General features: G+C 55.5%; 1 protein-coding gene across 2 annotated transcripts in view; it reads right to left on the bottom strand.

The window, feature by feature from the left end:
- Window positions 1-2,441, bottom strand: part of COL18A1 (collagen type XVIII alpha 1 chain) — a 97,605-nt gene extending 95,164 nt beyond the window's left edge. For both annotated transcript variants that reach the window (XM_079922067.1, XM_079922068.1), the window contains exons 1-2: window positions 2,087-2,441; window positions 1,891-1,985 (exon numbers count right to left, since the gene is read on the bottom strand). In XM_079922067.1, coding sequence (XP_079778193.1) covers window positions 1,891-1,985; window positions 2,087-2,097 — 106 coding nt within the window. In that variant the 5' untranslated portion in view covers window positions 2,098-2,441. The remainder of the gene's footprint in view (window positions 1-1,890; window positions 1,986-2,086) is intronic.
- Between the last annotated feature and the right edge of the window lie 18,697 nt (window positions 2,442-21,138).

Genomic DNA, 21,138 nt, shown 5'->3' with positions numbered 1-21,138 from the left:
CCGTCCGCCTACAGCCCCTGCTCCGCAACAAGAGAAGCCACCGCAATGAGAAGCCCGTGCACTGCAAGGAAGAGTAGCCCCCGCTCACCGCAACTAGAGAAAACCCGCGCGCAGCAACAAAGATCCAATGCAGTCAAAAATAAATACATAAAATAAATAAATTGAAAAAAAAACCCCACCATTTCTTGAACCGTCACTCTGCCACCCACTGCCCCCAGAGCCTGCATTAACTTGAACACCTAGAGATCTCATCTCACCCAAGCTCCCGAACACAGCATTTTATTTTTTCTTCTCTGAGGCTCAAAGTCAACACCCTTGACTTCCTCTCCCTGATTACAAAGTTTCACAAGCTGGACTGTGGATGCCTCAGTGTCCTTCCCTTTCCCGACTAGACATAATCATAAAAGAGCCTTCAGGCTTACACATTCCTGCACATGTCTGAGGGGATGGCCCCTGAAGCCACGATGTGGTCCCGGGCAGTCATAAGAACCCCAGGAACCCCGGGGACCACAGAACCCGATAAGGACACACACTCCCTAAACGCCGCGCACCCCCGCCCCCAGAGTTAACCCGAATCCTGCGGCGTTATCTGCTACACTACAGACAGGTGCTTTCCGCACATCTGTTTACAAAGCGATTCCTTTTTAAAAGGTCTGTGCTGCCCTTTAACCTGATGACCAAGCCGACTGGAAACAATGAAACAAATCACCATGGCTCTCCCCCCAGGACACTCCCCTCCAGCGACACCCCCGCCCCCCCCAGCTGTGGCAGCAGGTGACCGCTGTGTTGACCACAGCGAGCACTGTGGCCGCGGGGAGCCGGCTGCCCGGGACGGATGTCAGGGCAGGCTGTCTATTTCCACCTGTGATAAAGCACCTACGCTTTGGGGGCGGGGGCGGGGGCTCCCCTCGGGCCTGGCACCTCCACCGGCTCCTCCCGGGCCTTTGCTGGACCGGTTGGGAAGAGGACCTGGGCCGCCACGTGGTTGGGAATGGGGTCCCAGGAGCTGGGGGCAGAGGAAGTTTCAGCGCGGTCAGAACGGCCTTCCCGACCACAGTTTGCGGTCCACGCGGGAGCAGCGGCGGCCGGGCGCCGCCAAACAACGGACCCCTGCGCATTGTTCTCCCGGCGGCTGCTCGGCGCTCGGCCGCATCAAAGGGACCGCGCGCAACCCGACACCGCGGCGGACGCGGGGGCAGAGGCCTGGCGGCCGGGGCGGCGCACAAAGGCTGGCCCTGGGGAAACCTGGGCAGTTTTGCCTCAACAGGTTAGAAACAACACGGCTGCGCCCCGCACCGCACTGTCCTCCCCGAGACCTGCTGGACTCCGCGCGCGGTTACGCTGGGGCCCAGAGGCGCTGGGAGGCACCAAGCCGGTGACGGCGACACAGGCCCGCGGTCAGGCTTCGGATGCCCGGGCGTCTCCGAGCCACCGCGCGTCTAACGGCCGTCACCACGACCTCGGCTCCGGGACCTCACTGGCCCTCGGCCCGCAGCGCTGTCCGTCGAGCGCACCAACTTCCCCGCAGAGTCGCCGAAGTTTGGTCACGACACGAGGTTCTCAGGACGCAGCTGGCCCGCACCATCCCCAGCCCGGCCCGCTCCCCGAGTCCCGGGAGCGCCCAGGTGGCGCGAAACCCCGCAGTCGAGGAATGAATGGCCGTCGCGGGACGCTCGGGCACACGGCCCCGGCCCGACTCCGTCCACCCACCGACCGCCGCCCGCGGGCCACCTGCGCGCGTGGGTAGAGCCGGGGCCGCCTCCCGGGACCGAAGCCGAGACGTACTGGGGTGAGGACGTCGCCGCCTGGGACCTGCCAGAGACCCGCACAAAGTGCGGCCGGAGGCGGGCGGGCCAGGTGCGAGCACTCTCGCGTCCCCGCTGGTCTTACCTGGCTCTGCGGACGCCGCGCTGACCCCAAGCAGCAGGACCACGGGGGCGAGCAAGTCCAGGAGGCGCCGCCGCCGCGATCGCAGCCAGGGCCACCTGTGGGCACAGGCCACACGTTAGGGTAGCGCGCGCGCCCCCGTCCCCCGCCCGTGAGCCCCCGCTGCCCCCGCCCGTCCTCGGCACTGCGCGGCCCGCACCTCGGCGCCATGCTAGGCGGGCCGGACCGTCTGTGCCGCGGGATGCTGCGCCTCCGCCGCGGTGCCCCGGCTCGGCCGGCCGCGCTCTGACCGCCGCCGGGACCAGGCGGAGGGCGGGCGGGCGGGGCGGAGCTGGTCAGGGGGCAGGACGGGCCAGGGCAGTGGGCGGGAAGGGGGCCGGGCAGGGGGCAGGGCCTGGCGCGGAGTAAACCCTGCGCGGAGCCGGGTGCGGACCCGGAACCCGACCATGGGCCGCTCCCCGGGTCCTAGCACCCCTGCGTTGCAGCCGCAATGTTTCTCCCCTGACCCCCAGTACCCAGGCAGCGTGGCCGGCCCAAGCCCCCGCCTCAGGAAAAGCTGCCCCAGCCGCTGCCCAAGGCGTCACCTGAGGTCTCGGGCTGCAAACTGGGGCAAGGTCCAGGGACAGGCAGTGTGTCCAGCCCGGCGTCTCTTTGGGAAGGTGACCGTAACCAGGGGATTCGTCCTCAGGCCCCGAGTCCGATGGGGCAGCAGGAAGGCGGGCGATTTAAACAAAGAAGTTCCTCGCCGGGGGCGACGGATGGAGGAAAGGGGAGCCGGGCTTCCCCTGACCAGCCTCGTGGGCGCCGTGGCCGCGTCGTGGCGGCCCATCAGGCCTCGCTGCTTCCACGGGCTTGGGGCCCAGGAGGGTCGCGTTCCCCACGGCCCACTCCCTACGTTGTGCGCACTCCTGAAACCCCCCAGGGGATGGGCCCTGCGCCCCTGCCTCCGAGACCTGGCCCAGGAGGCCCCTCCCCCTGCTGGAGGTCCAGCTGCGCCCCCCCCCCACCCCGCCACCCCGCAGCTCTGGGAGTTCTGTTCTGTCCGGCCCTTTCCATTTCCGCAGGCCACTGCTCCCCACCCCCCAGCTGACCGCCTGACCTCAGGTCCCAGCTCCTTCCTCCAGGCAGCTGTGAAAGGGGTCCACTCCTCAGACCACCCACGGCCTCTCCAGGCAGCCAGAGCCCCTCACATCGACTCTTAAAGGAAACTCGCATTTCCCTGGATCTGGTCCCCTCACGGTTTGCAGGAAAAGGAGCCCCAGTGCCGTCAAAACCAAGGGTCCCAGTGCCATCGCCCTTGCTCAGTGTCTCTGCTAAACCCTCTAGATGCACCTCCCTCCTTCCCCACTGTCACCTCCCGATCCGATCCGGGTTCATCTCCTGCCTGACCCCTGAGCAGTGTCTGCAGCCTAGACTCTGGGCCTCTCCACACCCCTCTCCTACCACCCCCCCCCAAGGCATCCTGCTGGGTACTCCCTGCGGCACTGGCACCACCGACCTCACCCTCTCCTGGCCTAGAGACCAAGCCCCTGGCCTGGTCCAAGCCACGCGCCCTGCAGGCACCTCTCGTATCTACCCATCCTCCACCACCACCTCCCTGGGCCTCGGCCAGCGGGCTTCTCCAGGACCCTCCTGACGGCGGCTCGCAGCCCCTCCCTCTGCCCCTGCTGGCTCTCCAGCCTAAGCAGAGGGCCTGCTGGGATTCCAATCCCATCGCGTCACCCTCCCTCCCCTGTCTGCTTTAGTCTTCAAAGGCGGATGGAGGCTGCCCTGCACCCCAGGCCCTGCCTGCCCCATCTTGCAGTGCCCGTCCACCTGCTCGCTTCTCCTTCCTCACCTGACTTCGAACTTCCAGGTTCAGTGAAAAGTGTGCTCATGGCCCATGGCGAGGAGAGAAAGCAACTTAGAGGATTGTGACCTCATTTTTAAAAAGTGAAGGAGAACAGCCTTGCATAGAAATGCAAAACTTTTTGTATATGTGGATGGAGGGGTGGGGTGGGGTCCACGTGCTCTGTGTGTCTGCCGACGGGTCTGTGTGAAGGGGATGCTTGAGTCTGTGATGGAGCTGTTCCTGTGGCTGTGTGGGGTGTGTGGGTGTGTCTGTTACCGAACCAAACTTGGGTCTGCTGGCCCAGTGGCAGCAAAGCCAACTTACCGACACTGGGTTGTGGTGAAGGACAGTACGCCATTTATTACTGCAGGCACCAGGCAAGGGGACCCGTCGGCTCATGTTCAAAAGACCCAAACTCCCTGATGGCTTTCAGGGAAGGCAGCGTTAGGGGTGAGGGCTGCAGCTCATGGACTTTCTTCTGATTGGCTGGTAGGGAGGTCATCGGGAGTCAGTATCATCAACCTTCTGGTTCCAACCGGTCTGGGGTCTGCATGCTGTGGTCAGCACGTGGTCCCCATCCTCCTCCTGGGTGAGCGTCTTAGTTTCCGCAGAGCAGCTCAGAGATGTGCGTCAGGTTGCTGCGTGTGTCCCTTGAGGAGGCGCTAGGACTCGCTTGATCGCTGCCTATGGTTGAAGCCGTCATTGCTGCCCTGGGTTGACTGCTTCTCCTTTGCTTCTGGTTCCCTTACTTCTCTAATTAGTAACCGCTTGCGTCTGCTCTCTGGACCTCAGGGAAGGCCTAGGAGACTAAAGCTTTTTTACAAACAAGAAATGGGGGACACGGAGGGGCTTTTGTACCCAGGGGGGCCCTGCAGGGTCCTGCTCGGTTTCCGTGTGTCATGCCCCTGTGTGTGTGGTGTGCTCCTGTGTGTGGTAGGCATGTCCTGGGTCCTGACAGTGTTCCTTCCTGTGCCTTGTGGCCCGTCTGTCCATCTGTCCATGGGCTGCGGCCCTGCTCCACGGTCAGGAAGCTGAAGGGGGGGGGGCGCTTTTCAACCTCTTCCCTCTCCCCTGCCCTCCCAAACCAGCCCAATGGGCCTGACTGTGGGCTTGGGAAGGAGAGGCTGGACCGGGCGGGCAGTGCTGTGTCCCTGCCCACACTGGGGCCTGGGATTTACCCTCTCTCTCCTCTCTCAGGTTGGGAGCCCCACAGCAGGGGCGAGCCCACCTTTCTGGGCTTTGCGGGGAGGGAGGGCCAGCTTCAAGGGGCATTCTATGTCATGAAAAGTGCTACAACGAAAAAAAATAGAAACGTAAGACTTTTTACCGTGAAACACTATGATTGCTGAACTTGTATCTGTGAAAGTACGTATCTTATACTCATTTTTTTCACTGAATGTCTTATTGCAGACTCACTGCTATGTGTCTCCACAGTTCCCACGGCTTTCTCATCTTTTTCTTATTAGAGTTTTATTTTTTCTTTTATATCCACAAGTAATATGTGATCACTGTGGAAAAATACAAACTGTATACACACACAAAGAAAAGAAGACCCCGAATACCACTAAGCATCGCTGGGCTGTGTGTCTTCCCGCCCTCCCCCACAAAGACCCCACCCTCCAGGGGGGACACACCCAAACCAACTCGCCCCAGAGAAGGACCCCAGCCGTGCCCAGTGCTGGGCAAGGTCCTCGGGGCACAATCTGGGCAGCAGGAGTGGCCCAGGCCTGTGGGTGCCCCACAGGGGGCTTGCGGGGGCGTGGCGACGTCCAGGAGCAAAGGCCTGGGGGCAGAGTGGGGCCGGGGGAGGGCCAGCCCAAGCGCAGTACAGTTCTGGGACACGTGGTGCGTCTGGTGAGGTGGCTGGAGCTTAGAGAGCAGTGCTGACCCGCCTGAACGCAGGTGCAGGCCTCTCTCTCCTCTGTGCCTCGTGCCGTTTCCCATCCCTCGCCACTGCAGTGGGTCTCGCGGCTCCTTCTGCAGGGAGAAATGACAAATGACACAGAAGCAAGCGACAGGTGACACAGAAGTGCTGTGCTCTTTCCAGCTCATCCTGGTGACACGCAGGGTTGGGGGCTCCCAGACACCCGTCCAGCAGGGACCCGCAAGCCCAGGATGCTTGACTGACGTCGCCCACCCACAGAAGGCTGTGGGTTGGTTTGTGATTTAGATCGACACAGGGTTTTCCAGAACCACAGTGGACCTGCTGAAGTCTGGGGCCTGTGCAGCGGGCATCCGCCTGCTCCGTGGGCGCGTCCTGCTGGGGACTGTGGGTGTGTGCAGGGAGAGAGGGGCTGTACAGGGAAGGGGCCGCGGGGCCAGGGGCACAGAGCAAGGCCAGGGACGAGGAAAGGGCAGGACCTCTGACCTCTGCCCAGGCTGTCCCTTCTCCTCGTGTCCAACGAGACACCGTGGGGCTTGCTGTGCTACAAAAGTAACTTTTCATCAGGAGAGGAAGAGAAGTTACACGGTCGGCAGAGCCCGCTGTGAAAAGCACAAAGTGTGTCCAAAAGGGTATCTAGTCGCACGTCAGTTCTCAGGCCCTAATGGCCGGTCCGCTGGATCTGAGACGCAGTTGTGGCCTGACAGTGGATGGACCGGCTGACCCTGGCCCTGGGCTCTGACCTCTGCTGGACCCTGCCCCCCCCCACTTCCTCCAGTTTCTTCTCTCCGCCTCACTGGTCACTATGTGAGCGAGAGTGTATATTTATTGGTTTCCATGCTTGCTGCCCTCAAGGCCAGCCCCCTACCTTGTGCCCAGACATCACACCTTTTGTGTTTGCACCTGCAGCTCCTGGGGGGACGCCTGCCTCTGGTGGATGCTGGATAATTACCTGCCAAGTGAAAGACGGGAATTGCCACTGCCTTTGCAGCCCGTGGATCTCAGCCCTTCCCCTCGGCTTCACCCGGACGTCAGTCTCTGACGAGCGGAACCCTGGGCACCAGGCAGGGCAGCTGACGAAGCCGGTGTTCATGGGGGGATTTGTCAGAGCAGAATTTGGAAACAGCAAGTGAACGATGAGACATACATGAAATAGACTACGACATCCCCATGAAAAATCGAATTAAATGAGAAACGTTTATGTGGATGCCACGTGGTGCTGTGATGGGAAACACGCATGTGAGGAGGTGACGAGCCAGCTGTGAGAAGTGACTGTCAAAGGTTCATAACACACATTTCTATTAATTTTGGACCGTGCCACTTCCTCACTTCAGGGCTGCACGGAAATGCCTCAGCTCCTGTTGAGTCATGGGGGAAGGGGAGGTGTCCCCGAATTCTCAAGGGCACCATCTAATAGCCCAGGATGGTCTATTTCTTGAGAACTGCCTCGTCCCCACTGTGGCTCATCAATGCAGAGGAAACGCACGTTGCCAACTCCCTCAGATGGAAGGAAGGTGTCTGGGCCACTCTCCCGCCCCCCATTTCCTGCCCACATGGCAGCCTTCCAGCACAAACAGAACCCCCGGCCCCTTCCCTTCCCTTCCCTTCCCTGGGGCGCGACCACGACAAAGCCACCTCGTTCAGACGAGTTAATCAGAGGGTCGCTTTCCCCACTGCACGTGAGCTAGGGTGACGGCTCAGTACAAACCAACCCCCAACTAAACACCGCACACACACAACCTGCGTCTGCTCACATTCAAGATCAGCATTAGAACATCTCCAGCCCTGACTCTGCCAGGGATTCCCTCTGTCCTCCCTGCCCCGCCCCACCCTCAGTGTCCGCGGATCTCAGCCTGGCCGCCTGGTCCTCAGAGCCGTCCCAGCCACCAGTACGTCGGGCTGGCTGACTTTCCTGCAGAGCGCTTATCACTAACATTCTTGTTCCTTTATTTGTTCACTTGTCCGTTTATTTGCTTGTGGTTTTCCCACTTCCCTCCAGTAGCATTCAGCCTCACCCCTGCCCCCCACAAGGGGTGGTGTCTTTGCTTTTTGCGCCACAGACCAGAAGGAAGGAAGGAAGGGAGGGAGCGAGGAAGGAGCACAGGTATATTTCAGCTGAGAAGGGCAATTCCAAGTTCTCCTTCTCACGAGTGACACGAGAGCCCCAGGATGGAACCTCCATCCTGGGTGGGACCAGTTTGTACCTAACACAGCCTCCAACTTCCTTCCTTGGCGCCACCTGCTGGGGCACCCCTCCTCCACCTACCCTCACCCCCAGTCAGAGTGAGAGCCCATTGAATCGACTCAATTATAGCTCACTAAAAACCCCAAATGTTACAAATAAAGCTAAGGTCCCCCTGACCCGCCTCCGCACCTCAGCCTCCTGCCAAGTTAGTCCTTGTCACTATCCTTCTGCTGGCTTTTAAACATACATTTTACACATATTTGCTACTTTAGAAATGTAGAAAGTTGTTTTGTAAAAATTTAAAAACATACATGGGATAATGCTCGTGGTTCTAAACCTTGCTTTGGGGACTTCCCTGGTGGCGCAGTGGTTAAGAATCCGCCTGCCAATGCCGGGGACACGGATTCAAGCTCTGGTCCAGGAAGATCCCACGTGCCACGGAGCAGCTAAGCCCGTGAGCCACAACTACTGAGCCTGTGCTCTAGAACCCAAGAGCCACAACTACTGAGCCCGCGTGCCACAACTACTGAAGCCCGTGCACCCAGAGCCCGTGCCCCGCAGCAAGAGAAGCCACCGCAATGAGAAGCCCGTGCACCGCAACGAAGAGCAGCCCCTGCTCGCCACAACTAGAGAAAGCCCGCGCGCAGCAACGAAGACCCAACACAGCCAAAAATAAATCAATTAATTAAAAAATAAATAAACCTAGCTTCATTAACACAATAGCTCTTGACAATCAGTATATCCAAATTTATTTGTTTATTTATTTTTTAAATATCTATTTATTTATTTATTTGGCCGTGCCGGGTCTTAGTTGCAACATGCGGGATCTAGTGACCTGAACGGGACTGAACCCGGGCCCCCTGCACTGGGAGTGCAGAGTCTTAACTACTGGACCACCAGCGAAGTCCCCATATACAAGTTTATTTAAATGACTGCACACATATCCCATGGAAATAGCATACTGAGTGATCCCACCTTAACGAGATTTAAGTTGTTTTCAATCATTTGCTTAAAATAATGTACTTCCTTGAAAAGAGATAGAAACAGCGAGACAGAATGAAACGAGTAACGCCGAAAACGGAAAGCGCAGTAAACAGATGGAGAATGGTTTTGACAGGCTGATCGGTAACCTCCACTTAGCCAAGGAAACAACCCGTGAATCTGAAAGTAGCTCTACAGAAGTTATCCAGACTGAAGAAGAAAGAGAAAACAGAATGAAAAAGAACAGAGCAGTGCACCCAAGGCTCTGGGGCAATGTCAGTCTAACGTCCATAAAATTGGAATCAAATTTTATGGAGAAAGGAGACAGTGGGAGGAATAGAGGAAATATCTGGACGAAAATGCTGAATGTTTTCCAAGGGTAATGACAGACCCCAAACCACAGATCAAAGAAGCCCAGAGCAGATGCGTCAGGATAAATGCCCCCCCAAAGTCAAACAAACAAAAAACAAAAAAAAACCATATGCATAACATATTCAAGCTGCTGAGAAAAAAAAGCCATGGAGAAAAATCTCTACGGAAACCAGAGAAAAAGATAGATACATTGCATTCAGAGAAATAAAGATAAGAGTTATAGCAGAATTCTCTTCAGAAACCATGCAAGCTAGATGACAGTGAAGGGATATCTTTATAACCCTGAAAGGAAAAAAAGTGTTAGGTCAGAATTCTGTACCAGTGAAAATCTTTTAAAAATTAAGGATTAAAAAAAAAAAAAAGACCATCTCAGATAAACAAGAACTATGGGAATTTACTGCTGACATTCCTGCTCTACAAGACAAGATAAATGACGTCCCTCAATCAGAAAGAATATGGTATCAGTCTGCCAACTGGATCTTCACCAAAAAATGAAGAGTACCAAAAATGCAAGAAATGAAGATAAGATAAACTTTTTTCCCCTTATTTTTAATTGCTATAAATTATAGCTGCCATCCAGAGGAAAAACAGTAGCGTTGTATTGCACTGATAGCGTACGTGAAAGTAAAATGTATGATAGTAACATCAGGAAGGGTGGGAGGGAGGAATTAGGAAAATATTGTATTTGAAATGTATGTGAAACGTCTAATGCCATTTGAAGGTAAACTCTGATTAATTTAAGATTTATATTGTAAACCCTAGGACAACCGCTAAAGTTTTTTTTAAAGAGGTAAAAGTAGTAAGTCAAGAGGACATAAAACAGAATGATAAAAAAAAATGTTCAATTAACCAAAAGAAGGCAGAAAAAGAGTAAAAGAGAAACAAAAAAGCAATTAAACAAGTAGAAGACAGCTAGCAAAATTACAATTTTAATCCAATCATCAGTGATCACATTAAAAGTGAACGGTCTAAACATACCAGGTAAAAGGTAGAGATGGTCAGATGGGATTAAAAAGAAAAGTATGCCAGGTCTACAAGAAATCCATGTTAAATACAAAGACACGTAAGTTTCAGGTATAAGGATGAAAAAAATACGCCAATCACTAGCCAAAATAAAGTCAGAGTAGCTACCTTGACATCAACAGACTTTAGAAGAAGGAATATTATCACAGATAAAGCAGGACATTAAGTAACGGTGAAGGAGTCAGTTCTCTAAGAGGACATCACAGTCACAGACGAGTGTGTACCTAAACAACAGGGTTCAAATATGTGAAGCAAAACCGGATAGAACGGGAGGGAGGAGTAAAGTCCCAACTGTAGTTACGTCAACACTCTACTCTCACTGACTGTTAGAACAAGTAGACAGAAAAATCACTAACGGCGCAGCAGACATGAACAATGCTGTCAACTCTCTAGACTTCACTGATATTTATTGAACCCTCCACCCAACGATACTTTTTGAGGAGAAGCATATAGGCAAGGGGAGCGAGGGCCGACAGAGAGAGACGGCTACGGAGCCGGGGGAGCACGGGAGACGCTCCACATCGTCCGTTGTTGGGGAGATTCGCGCTGAGGCCCAGGGAGATGCCCACACCCCTATTGGAAGGGCCAGGATTTAAAGACAACGGGGCCATGTGTCACCAAGGGTGTGGAGGCACCAGAACTCTTGCCACTGATCTTGGGTATAAAGTGGAACAAACACTTTGGAAACCAGTTTGGCCGATTCCTACAAAGTTAAACATACACCTACCTACGATCCAACCACGCACTCCTTGGTTTCTGTCCACACAGAAACCCTACCCAAAAGTGCACAATAGTCCCAACGTGGAAACAAGCAAGTGTCCACGAGGAGGTGAGACGATAAACAGGCTGTGGAACTTCTCTGCAGAGGAGCGCCGTTCAGCAATAGAATGGAATTAGTTACTGATCTGCACTAAAAGCAGTAAACGTCAAAATCTCGTGCCAAGTGAAAGAAGCCAGACAGAATGTACAAACGATGGCTCCGTCCTTGTGAGGTCCTGGGAGCACCAGAGGGGCACCAGTGCCTGGGCTGGGCTGGGCACAGATGCCAGATGGCCAGGACACCCTGCGGATCACACACTGATGTATTTGTCCACCACGTGGATGGGCTGACGGGTTCCCAGGTGTACACAGAGGCCACCCACATCCAATGCACACTGCATCTCCAGCTTCTCGTATGTCGATTACATGTCAATAAAGCTATTACAAACTTCACTAGAGACAGTTGCACCCTGGCTGGGAGCACACGGTAAATAGCCGTTAGCTGAGATTATAACCAAACGCCACCCTGTCGTTGGTGGTGGTGGTCAAAATTAGTAAACTTTATTTAAGCTTCAAAAAGTAAAGCAACAGGGAAAAGGCAACCTCAGCTTTGCTCCTACTGAGGCTTGGGTGGAAGGATCCTGAGGGGAATCACCCTAAGGACTTCAAGTCGCCCCCCCGCACCCATCAAGCCGCAGGCCAGGAGGGGACACCGGGGTGGGGTAGGAGGGAGCCACCCACACACACGTGGGACCACAACAGAAAGCCCATCGGAAATGGACTCAGGACTTCACGGGGAACTTGGTCGCAAAGGGCTTTGTGACACACGGCTGGGCCCGGCACAGAGCTTCCAGAACCCGTGGAATTCCCTGAGTGGGGGGGAGAGAGGGGTCTTCCGCTCTTCATAGCAAGCCCTTTCATCCACACCTGAGCTTATGCTGATGAGGTGACCCTGGGAGGATGGGGCTGTCAGAGGAACCAGCCGCAGGATCAGAGGTCGGCCCTTTCAGCCCGGGGAAGGGAGAGGGGCTGGAGACTGTATTCGTCAGCAATGGCTAATACTTTAATCCGTCGTGCCTGCACACTGGAACTTCCATAAAAGCCCTACACGGAAGAGTTCCGAGCTCAGAGAGCTTCTGGTTGGTGAACACACCCACCTGCCCAGGCTGTGACGCGCCCCACGCCTCGGGGACAGAGCTCGTGTGCTCGAGATCCTGGACCTCGCCCTGTGACCCCTTCATCTGCTGTTCACTTACACCCATTAGAATAAACCAGTTATAGTAAACAAAGGGCTTTCCTGGGTTCTGTGAGCCGTTCTAGCAAGTTACTGAATCCGAAGCGGGGTTCGTGGGAACCTCTGCTTCGTCACCAAGCCGGACAGAGGTGTGGGCATCCAGGGACCCCATCCTGGCAACTGGTGTCTGGGGGGGACAGTCTCGCGGGACTGAGCCCTTAACCTGTGGGGTCTGCACTAACTCTGGGTGGTAGTGTCAGCATTGCCTGGTGGGGGAGCCCACATGTTTGGTGTCAGAACTGCTGTGCATAGAGGAATGGTTTTCCTTCAATGCCTTGCCAGGGGTGGGAGGGCCGTGGAGGTCACCCTTGCCCCGGCCAGCGGCCACCGTGTCTGCCCACCCTCGAGCCCCCCTCACTGTCATCGGCTGATGGCTGGGCTGGTAGGCGAGAAGACTGGGAGTGGGGGGAGGAGTATTATGAGGTGGTGGGTGACCGGGGGGGCTGGTAGGAGACTGTGTGGGGAGGTGGGGTGCTCCCCTGAGCTGGGGCCGCAGGAAGGACGGGTGGGCTGTACTTTGGCAAAGGGGGGCTTAGCTTGGGGAGCCCGGGGCGTGGGCCGGACACTGCGGGTATCACGGGCTGGAAGGGGAGGAGCTTGGAGAGGCTGGGGGTGGCTGGGAGGTTGGGCTGTCAGTAGGGCCGGCCAGCGTGTGGTTAGGGTGAGTCTAGCAGCTGAGCAACCCGGGGCTGCACTGGGATGGAGACTAGGGAGCAGGAAGGCAGGTGGGGAGCGCGAGGGACCCTGGGGCGTATAGACCCCAGGGCAGCAGGGGTGCGCACATGTTGCTGAGGGGCTGGGCACGTGGTACCACCTGGTAAGGGGATGTATGGGCTCGGGGGCAGCAGGCCCAGGGAACCTGTGGGAGGCCCGACCTGAAAGTGACCGGGCTGAAGACACTGGTTCTGAAGCGGCACCAGGAGGGAAGCCAGCAGCTCCTGGGTCCTTCCTTCCCGACACTGAGCACGAGGTGCCACAGCTGGCCTCCAGCGGGTTCCAGGCGTCGTGGCAGGAGAAGCCGAGGAGCATGCCGGGGGGTCCAGCAGCCCCCCGCCGGCCCGTGGCTGGGGTCCTCACGCCACACTGGCCCATCTCCGCCACGGGCAGGAGGTCAGTGCAGCCAGTGCAGGGGAGCCGCCGGCCCAGCATGATGCACTCAGATGCCCTCCAGGGGCTCACTCTCCCCGACTGGTGTCCCCCAGAATCCAGTTGCCAGGATGGGGTCCCTGGGCGCCCACACCTCTGTAAGCACAGCCACTGTCACCGCAAAGGGACATGTCCCGAGGGGTCCAGTGTCCTGGAGTTGACTCCATGTCGGGTGACGACCATCGAGTGGCCAGCATAGGTCTTGGCGGCACACAAGAGAGCCGAGTGCCAGGCACTGATGTGGGCACCGTCAGAGGGGCCGGGTGGGGGGCAGCTCCCGCCCCATGGCTCTCCCTGTGGCCCCCGGGAGGAGCTGGGATGCTGGCCGCCGCCTCACCCCCACCCCAGAATTTCTGGCCTTCCAGAGCCATCGTGACCCACACCGGGACACTGCTGGCAGGGCCATGGCCTGGGGGTGGCCCCGGCAGGGCTGGTTCCCTCTGAGGCTGTGAGGGAGCGTCCTTCCAGTCCTCCCTTCCGGGATCCTTGGAGTCCGTTGGCCTTAGAGCCATCGCTCCCATCCCCACCTCTGTCTTTACGAGGTGTCTCCTCCCTGTGTGTCTCTCAATGTCTCTTTCTCTCTTCGTACACGGACACCTGTCATATTGGATTAGTGCCCCCACCACTCCAGTGCGACCTCATCTTAACCAGTTATACCAGCAAAGACCCTATTTCACAGTAAGGCCACATACTGAGATTCTGGAAGGATATGAATTTTGTGGGGACACTATTCATCTCAATACACCAAGCGCCGGCGAGGCAAATAGGACTACTGTTTTCTAGAAGGTCACGTCGAGAAGATGACAAACGAAATGTTTGATTTGCATCCATATGTGAACAAATAAAAAGCTCGTAGCAAATGAGGGGGCTTGGAACAAGGGGATTTTTCTTGCAGTTACAGGAATTCCTTTTTTAAAATCCTGTTCCTCGCAGGTAGCAGATGCTGTGATGCCCCTGTTTCCCCTGGAGGCTCAGCACAGGCCACTAAAATTCAATGTCAGCACCTGTGTCTCTTGGCCTGAGGCTTCTTTTGGAAGTGCTGAGCAATTAGCTCACTCTCATGCCCACCCTGCAAGCTGTTTAACAAATACAGCAGATCCCTTTGCCCTGGAAATTCATTAAAGAAGATATTCATAAATGGAGAGAAATTCCCTGTTCATGAATAGGAAGACCAAATCTTCATAAAGATGTCCAGTGTCTCTAAAGGTGTTCAGGCTCGATGCAATTCAAATAAAGGACCAGAGTTTTTAGAACTTCACAAATTGAATCAAGATTTGTATGAAAGAACCAATGTCCATGAATTGTTAAGTTCTCTAGAAGATCCAGGTGGGGAATTTGCCCTGCTAGGTATCAAGATGTATTAAAAGATACAGTAATTAAGGCAGTGTAGTATCAGCAGAGGGATAGACAAAGAGATTAACCAAACAGGGTAGAAAGCCCCAAAGCCCACCCTCACAGATATGGAAACAAATGCAGTTGACGCACTTACAGCTCAGCGGGAAAGGAACGGCCTTACAAAGGGTGCAGGAATGTTAGTACGTACGTAGTTAAGAAGGAAACTGAATCCTGCTCTCAGAATGTGATTCAAAAATAGTAATCAATTCCAAATACATTAAAGGAATGCAAATGGAAAAGTATTTTAAACTGAATATATAGAAGAATATTTAATGATCACAAGGGGAGGAAGGGTTTCTTAAAACACAAAACATTCATCCATAAATAACAAGATTGATACATACGACTACACTAAAGAACTGTTCATAGAAAGACGCAAGTATGAAAGTGAAAAGACAAGCTGAAAACTGAGATAAGACACTTGCCACAAAAGGCTAGTATCCTGAATACATAAAGAACATCTACACATTTTAAAAGGAGAAAATCAAATGACATAAAAGAAACACAAAAACAAACGTCACAGAAAAGATGTAGGAATGGCTCATAAAGAAATGAAAACTTGCTCTTCCCCATTAGTAAACAATGCAAATTAAACCTACTAAGAGATTCCCCTGGGTACTCACCCCACGTCGGTAAGGATGGGGAGCGATTGGAACTCTCCTACACTGCCGATGGGCATGTGGGGTGGTGCTGCTTTGAAGACTATTTGACATTTCCCAGTAGAATTAAAGATACACTTGCCACACCATGCTGCAATGCCATTCTTAGACACGTCGTCTGGACCAGTGTTCTTCAAACTCTACACCCATTAGTGAGTGATGAAATCAATTTCATAGGATGATGAAAGCAGTGATGATGATGATGGTGGTGGTGGTGATGGTGGTCATGGTTATGGTTGTGATGGTGATGATGGTGCTGGTGGTCATGGTGATGGTGCTGGTGGTCATGGTGATGATGGTGATGGTGATGGTGGTGATGATGGTGGTGGTGGTCATGGTGATGATGGTGATGGTGGTGGTGATGATGGTGATGATGATGATGGTGGTGATGATGGTGATGGTGGTGGTGATGGTGGTGGTGGTGGTGGTCATGGTGATGGTTGTGATGGTGATGGTGGTGCTGGTGGTGATGATGGTGATGATGCTGGTGATGATGGTAAGAACAACAACAATAATAGAAAATAGGGTAGTAAATGTCAGCAAACATTGCACAGTCTAGGGTAACTATTCCTTCATAACCACTGGTTTCAGTCATGTGGGTGTGCCCTGTGTCACCATGAAAATATTGTGGTCAGAAAGTTTGGAATACACTGTCTAGAGAAACACTTTCATCTGGTATGTGTGTATCGGGTGACACGCACAAGAAGGATTATAGGAGGAAACACTGGAACCGACCCAAAGTCCCCCAGCAGGGAGTACTCTGCAGACGTGCGTGTGAACTCAGACAAGTGGCTGATCTTGCTGAGACACACCCCCGCCCTCCCCTCTGCTCTGTACCTGAGAACCACACTTCCCGGCTCCCTTAGCAAGGGCTGTAGTCGAGCTTCAGCCCATGGAGGTGCAGGCTGAGACGGGAGGGTGGGAGGAGGGGAAAGCCAGGGCTTCTTCCATCTTTCTGGCCTCAGGGGGCCTGTAGGTGGGCAACTGCAGCCCCTCCTTGGTCAGGACCCTGCCCCGCTGGCTCCCGCTCTGGTGACAGCGTCTCCCCTTGTTCATCTCTGGCAGCCCGAAGTTGCCCACTTGAGGTTTCGGCCCTCTCCCCTTCGTGTCCAGCTCCCCTCATTAAATTCTGTCAATAACCGAGTGGGGAAAGTGAGCAGAGGACATGCAGTACGATTCTTTATAAAGCTCGGAAAGTGAAACCAGTGCGCATGGTGTTCACTATAAAGAGTGATGGGAGAGGCTCTGGGGGACGGGACTGGCCCTCTTCTCAAGGTGGCAGGGCAGCAGACACCTTTGGGCCCCCCAAGTCCCGGGGCCTTGCCAGTTCAGGGCAGCCCGTCGGGAATTCAAGAGCAGCGTCTGTTCTTCACCTGCTGGAGGGCTTTCACAGACCCACACAATAAGTCAGGATGCCGGCTCCCTCGCCATCGTGGGGGGCGTCCCTGAGCCTCGGGGTCCACAGGTGTCTCCAGGGCCCAGGCTGGCTTCCCTCCCATCCTCCGGCCCCACTGCCCACCTGTCTGTGTCTCCTGGGGTCACCTCCTTGGCTGGAATCCTCATCTCAGAGTGGCTGCTGGAGCCACTGGAAGAGACAGTGGTGTATTGGGGTGCAATTTTTAAGTTGCTATTCTTTAAAATCCGTGTGTGTATTATAAACATACTTCTGGGTGTATGATGTCTTTTACAACAAGAAAAGTAACTAGAATGTGTAAGACCAGAACTACAAATGGGGATGAATTTTTGTGATACAATGTGGACTCTCCAGGAAAGTTCTTCGTTGAAGAGGGACATCCCAACCAGTTCCCGTCCTGTGCCACCAGACCCGTGACGGGACACGTGAGCCCCCCTGAATCACGCAGGGAGACCTGGGGGTGCTGGCCCAGCACGGAGCCCAGGAGGGGGTGGACCCAGATGCCCCTGCCTGCCCCCCGCCCTGCCCAGCCCCCTCTGTCTCCTCCTCCTCCATTGTCCCCCTTCCTCTGAGCTCACACCCACTTCCCCATCTGCTTCCCCTTTTCCTGTTTTCTGTCGGGCCCTTCTCTCTGCCTCAGCCTCCCTCTGGGCTTTCTGTGGATGAAGGAGGAGGAAAGGGCGGGTGCGGGGCCTGGCGGGCAGAGAGGACGCCGACGGCCAGCCGTGCCCTCTTTCCAAGGCCTGAAGGACGCCAGGCTCGGCCCTTCCCTCTGACCAGCTTGGCTTTGGGCTCCGCCTGTGCGGGAAGGAGGCTCTGGAGGGTCCCATTCCGCTCGCTCACTGCAGGGCCCTTGTCTGCACCCTGACAAGCCTGTGCAAAGACCCTGTAGAGACGCCCTCGGCCGGTCTTGATTTATTTATGGTGAAAGGAAAAGGAAAGCAGGCCGGGAAGCCAGCCAGCCCTGAGTCACAGGCTGCGAGCTACAGAAATACCGTGACGGGGAGCCGCCTGGGCCCCTGGGCAGGTGTGAGCTCCTTCCTGGCTGTGTGGGCCCCACCCCTTGCGCTGGTGGCAGAGGTGCTGCGTCCCTTGAGGAGGCCTGGAGAGGAAAGCCAGTGATGGTGAAGGTTTCCAGGGTGCCCAGTGGGGACAGGCCAGGGAGAACGCCCTCTGACCACCCAGGCGGCACTGGTGGTGGAGGGATAGGTGCCTGGGATCCCCAAACACACGGTGGACTCCTTCCCTCAGGGACAGCTGGGCCTCAACCCTCCCACTCACCCATCCTCTCCAGGGGAACCAACCTCAGTTCACCTGCAAACGAGCATGCCCAACCCCGAGCTCAGGGGATATCTGTGGCTAGCACTGCCCAGGGCCCCGTGGGGACAGGGGACATGGCTGTGGTGCTTGCCTGGGTTCTGAGGGCTGCGAGGGACCACGCCTGGTAATCAAATGGGCATGCGTGTACGCGTGTGCATGTGTGTGCGTGTGTGGGTACGTGAGTGTTTTCTGGTTTTCTTATAGTAACTCCGAGTTCTACCACCCTTTTTAAGGCATGAAGTCTTTCTTCTCACGCCCAGAAACCCAACAGCCGTGTAACCTGGTTTCTTTTCCATCCCTCCTCCCCCCTCCCTCCCTCCCTCCCTCCCTTCCTTCCTTCCTTCTTTCTTTATGTGGAGAGCACGTTTTGTCAACATAGAATAAGAGTCATACAAATGTTCAGATTCTCTAATGCCGTGTTATTCCTGGGCTGAATCGCGAGGAAGTGATTCAGGTGACTCCCAAGACACATTCAGAGAGAGGTTCAGCGGGACGTTACGTACCCCAACAAAATGCAACGGGAACGACCAACGATTGGAAATGACTTGGGTGAGTTAGGGCGCGTCGACAACGGAACGTGATGCAAGGTTGAAAATTACTGCAATAAAGTCTATAAAATATGTGGATCACACCTTACTATTAAATAAAAAAGAACAAAAAAGTGAGTCCACAGTATGTCTAGTACTATAGCGACATTTGGACACAGAAAAACTAGCGGAGGGCAGAGACAACCACACACGCACTGCGGGTGTGAGGCAGGGGGGATACCCCCAAGCTCCCCTCCGTGCTCCCCTCCCCCACCTTCTCTCACGAGGCGGAGTGGAGGTACACCTGAGAACTATAAATATTTATGGTCCAGAGTAAATCAATGGAAAATGACACCCCGTCTCCAGAAACTTACAGTCGGTCAGGAGAGACTCATATGCAGTTTCAAAAAGGACAAGTGTCGTGACAAAGTCGTAATCATGTAGGGTGACTATGGAAGTCACTGTCTAAACCGAGACAGCTGGGAGAGTGAAGGGGTCACTATTGAAAGCTACACCAGAAAAATGAGCACGACCTGTCCCTGGAAATCCACACCGACGGGCAGCATCTCACCTGATGGAGGCCCGGGAAGGGTCGACCCAAGAGGTCACGCTTGACCTGGGCTTGGAGGGCACACAGGTGGATGCCAGGTGGACGGGGTGAGGGAGGGGGAGAGGACCTTCCCGATGAAGAAGGGGGCTTCTGTGAAGCACAGAAGCAGGGACACCAGGACGGGATATTCAGCTCCATGGAGCTCAGGCCAGAGCTGATGTTAAATTCCCTGATCGGTCCAGAGAACAGCCCCCCAGAGGGGAACATCCGTGAAGAGGCATGATGTCCTGGTGTGCGCGTGTGCCAAGCACGCCTTTTATTTTCTGTCTGATGCTTTGAAATCGGGGCTCTGCTGCCCCTGGAAGGCCTGCCCCTCCCAGGTCAGCTAATCCTAGAGACAGAAAACATTTCTTTCAAATGCGAAGGCACCAATCAGAGCCCACACCCCAACCCCTCCACCCCCGCAGGGCCCTCTCACTCTGGGCCGCTGTCCACCTGCCCTAATCACCCAGGGCAGGTGCCAGATACCTGGGGACAGCCCCTACGCCCAGCACCTGCTGGAATGACTCAGACCAGCCAATCCCAAGCCTGCTGACCCTGCTTACCCATCCTTCCTGTGGAAACCACCAGCTAACACTTGCCCACGTTTTCCTCTCACTCCCTCTGCCTCCGGACCGACCCTGGTGCTTCCGCATGTGGCCCTGACTGGTGTGACGTGTCTCCTGATTCTTGGGGTCTGTGGGTATAAACTTCTTCCTTCATGACGTCATTTCTGGGTCTGCATGTCTGCACGTGGGATCAGAACAGGTTCCGATGTCCTTGAAACAGCACATGCACTGGGTACCGGCCAAGGGCCCGGCTGGCCTGGGGTGAGGCAGTAGGTAGAGCCAGGCTGCAGACCAAGCAGAGCCTGGTTCTTCGGGATTTCATGGCTCTGCTGAGAAGCTGGGGTTTTATCCTGACAGGGACCCGCTGAAGTGCTTCCAACATTGGCCTGATTGGCGTCGGCTGTTTTCACCTCTTCAGCCCCGACTTCCCTTCCCTTCCCTTCAGCCGAGCCCTCCATCACTAGACGAGACATGCACCCCAGGGCTCAGGACCTCTGCTGGGGACGCTATCACTCTTCTCTCCCCTCTCCACCCCATGGACTGATCCCTGCCCCAAGTCCCTCCTCCTGCCTGCCTGGGACCCTCTCCCAGGTCTCCAGAAACCTCCTCATAGGCAAGGGTGGGCCACACTGAGATAAGAACATTTCATTAGGTGCAGTCTGTGGGTGGGAGGTCCAGTGGAGCCCATCAGTTCACCATGGATGGTCCCACAGGTTGGCCACGGGGTGGTCCCTACCAGGGGCTGCGTCCTGGTTGTCAGAATCACCCGAGTGTTGCTTCTACACATACAGATTCTAAGGCTCTGCCCAAGACCCTGTAACACGAGAATCTGCAGAGAGAGGCTTGGCTGGGTGTCCCATGGGGCCCTGAGGGGTTCTGATGAAGGGCCAGCCTGGGGAACTGCTGCTGGGCAGGGTTCCAGCAGAAGAGTGCCCTGAGTGCCTGGCCTCCATGCCGAGGGCGCAGGGTGGCAGGGAGGCGTGAATGCCACAGCCCGGGGGGAGTGTGCCTCCAGATGGGCCACTGGGCTCAGGGTGTGGCGGGCCTTCAGAGCCTCCTGCAGCCTCTGCTCTTCGGGCAGACAGGGAACTTGTGAACCAGACAGTAGGCCGCTGCCCCAAGCACTTCTGGTTTCTGGACTTGAGAACCGCTGCCACCCCCAGCGCCCCTCGGGGAAGGAAGTGAACCAGGACCTCAAAAAGCGCGGGGTCGGGGTTGGAAGGCACTTAAGCACCACCTACACCTGCCTTACCTTTGCACCAGACTCCTTCCTGCTTTCCGAGGAATGGGTTGCTCCAAACTCAC

The sequence above is a fragment of the Stenella coeruleoalba genome (genome assembly GCF_951394435.1).
Source record: "Stenella coeruleoalba genome assembly, chromosome: 5".
NCBI classification, from domain to species: Eukaryota; Metazoa; Chordata; class Mammalia; order Artiodactyla; family Delphinidae; genus Stenella; species Stenella coeruleoalba.
This window is presented reverse-complemented; position numbering and strand designations above follow the sequence as displayed.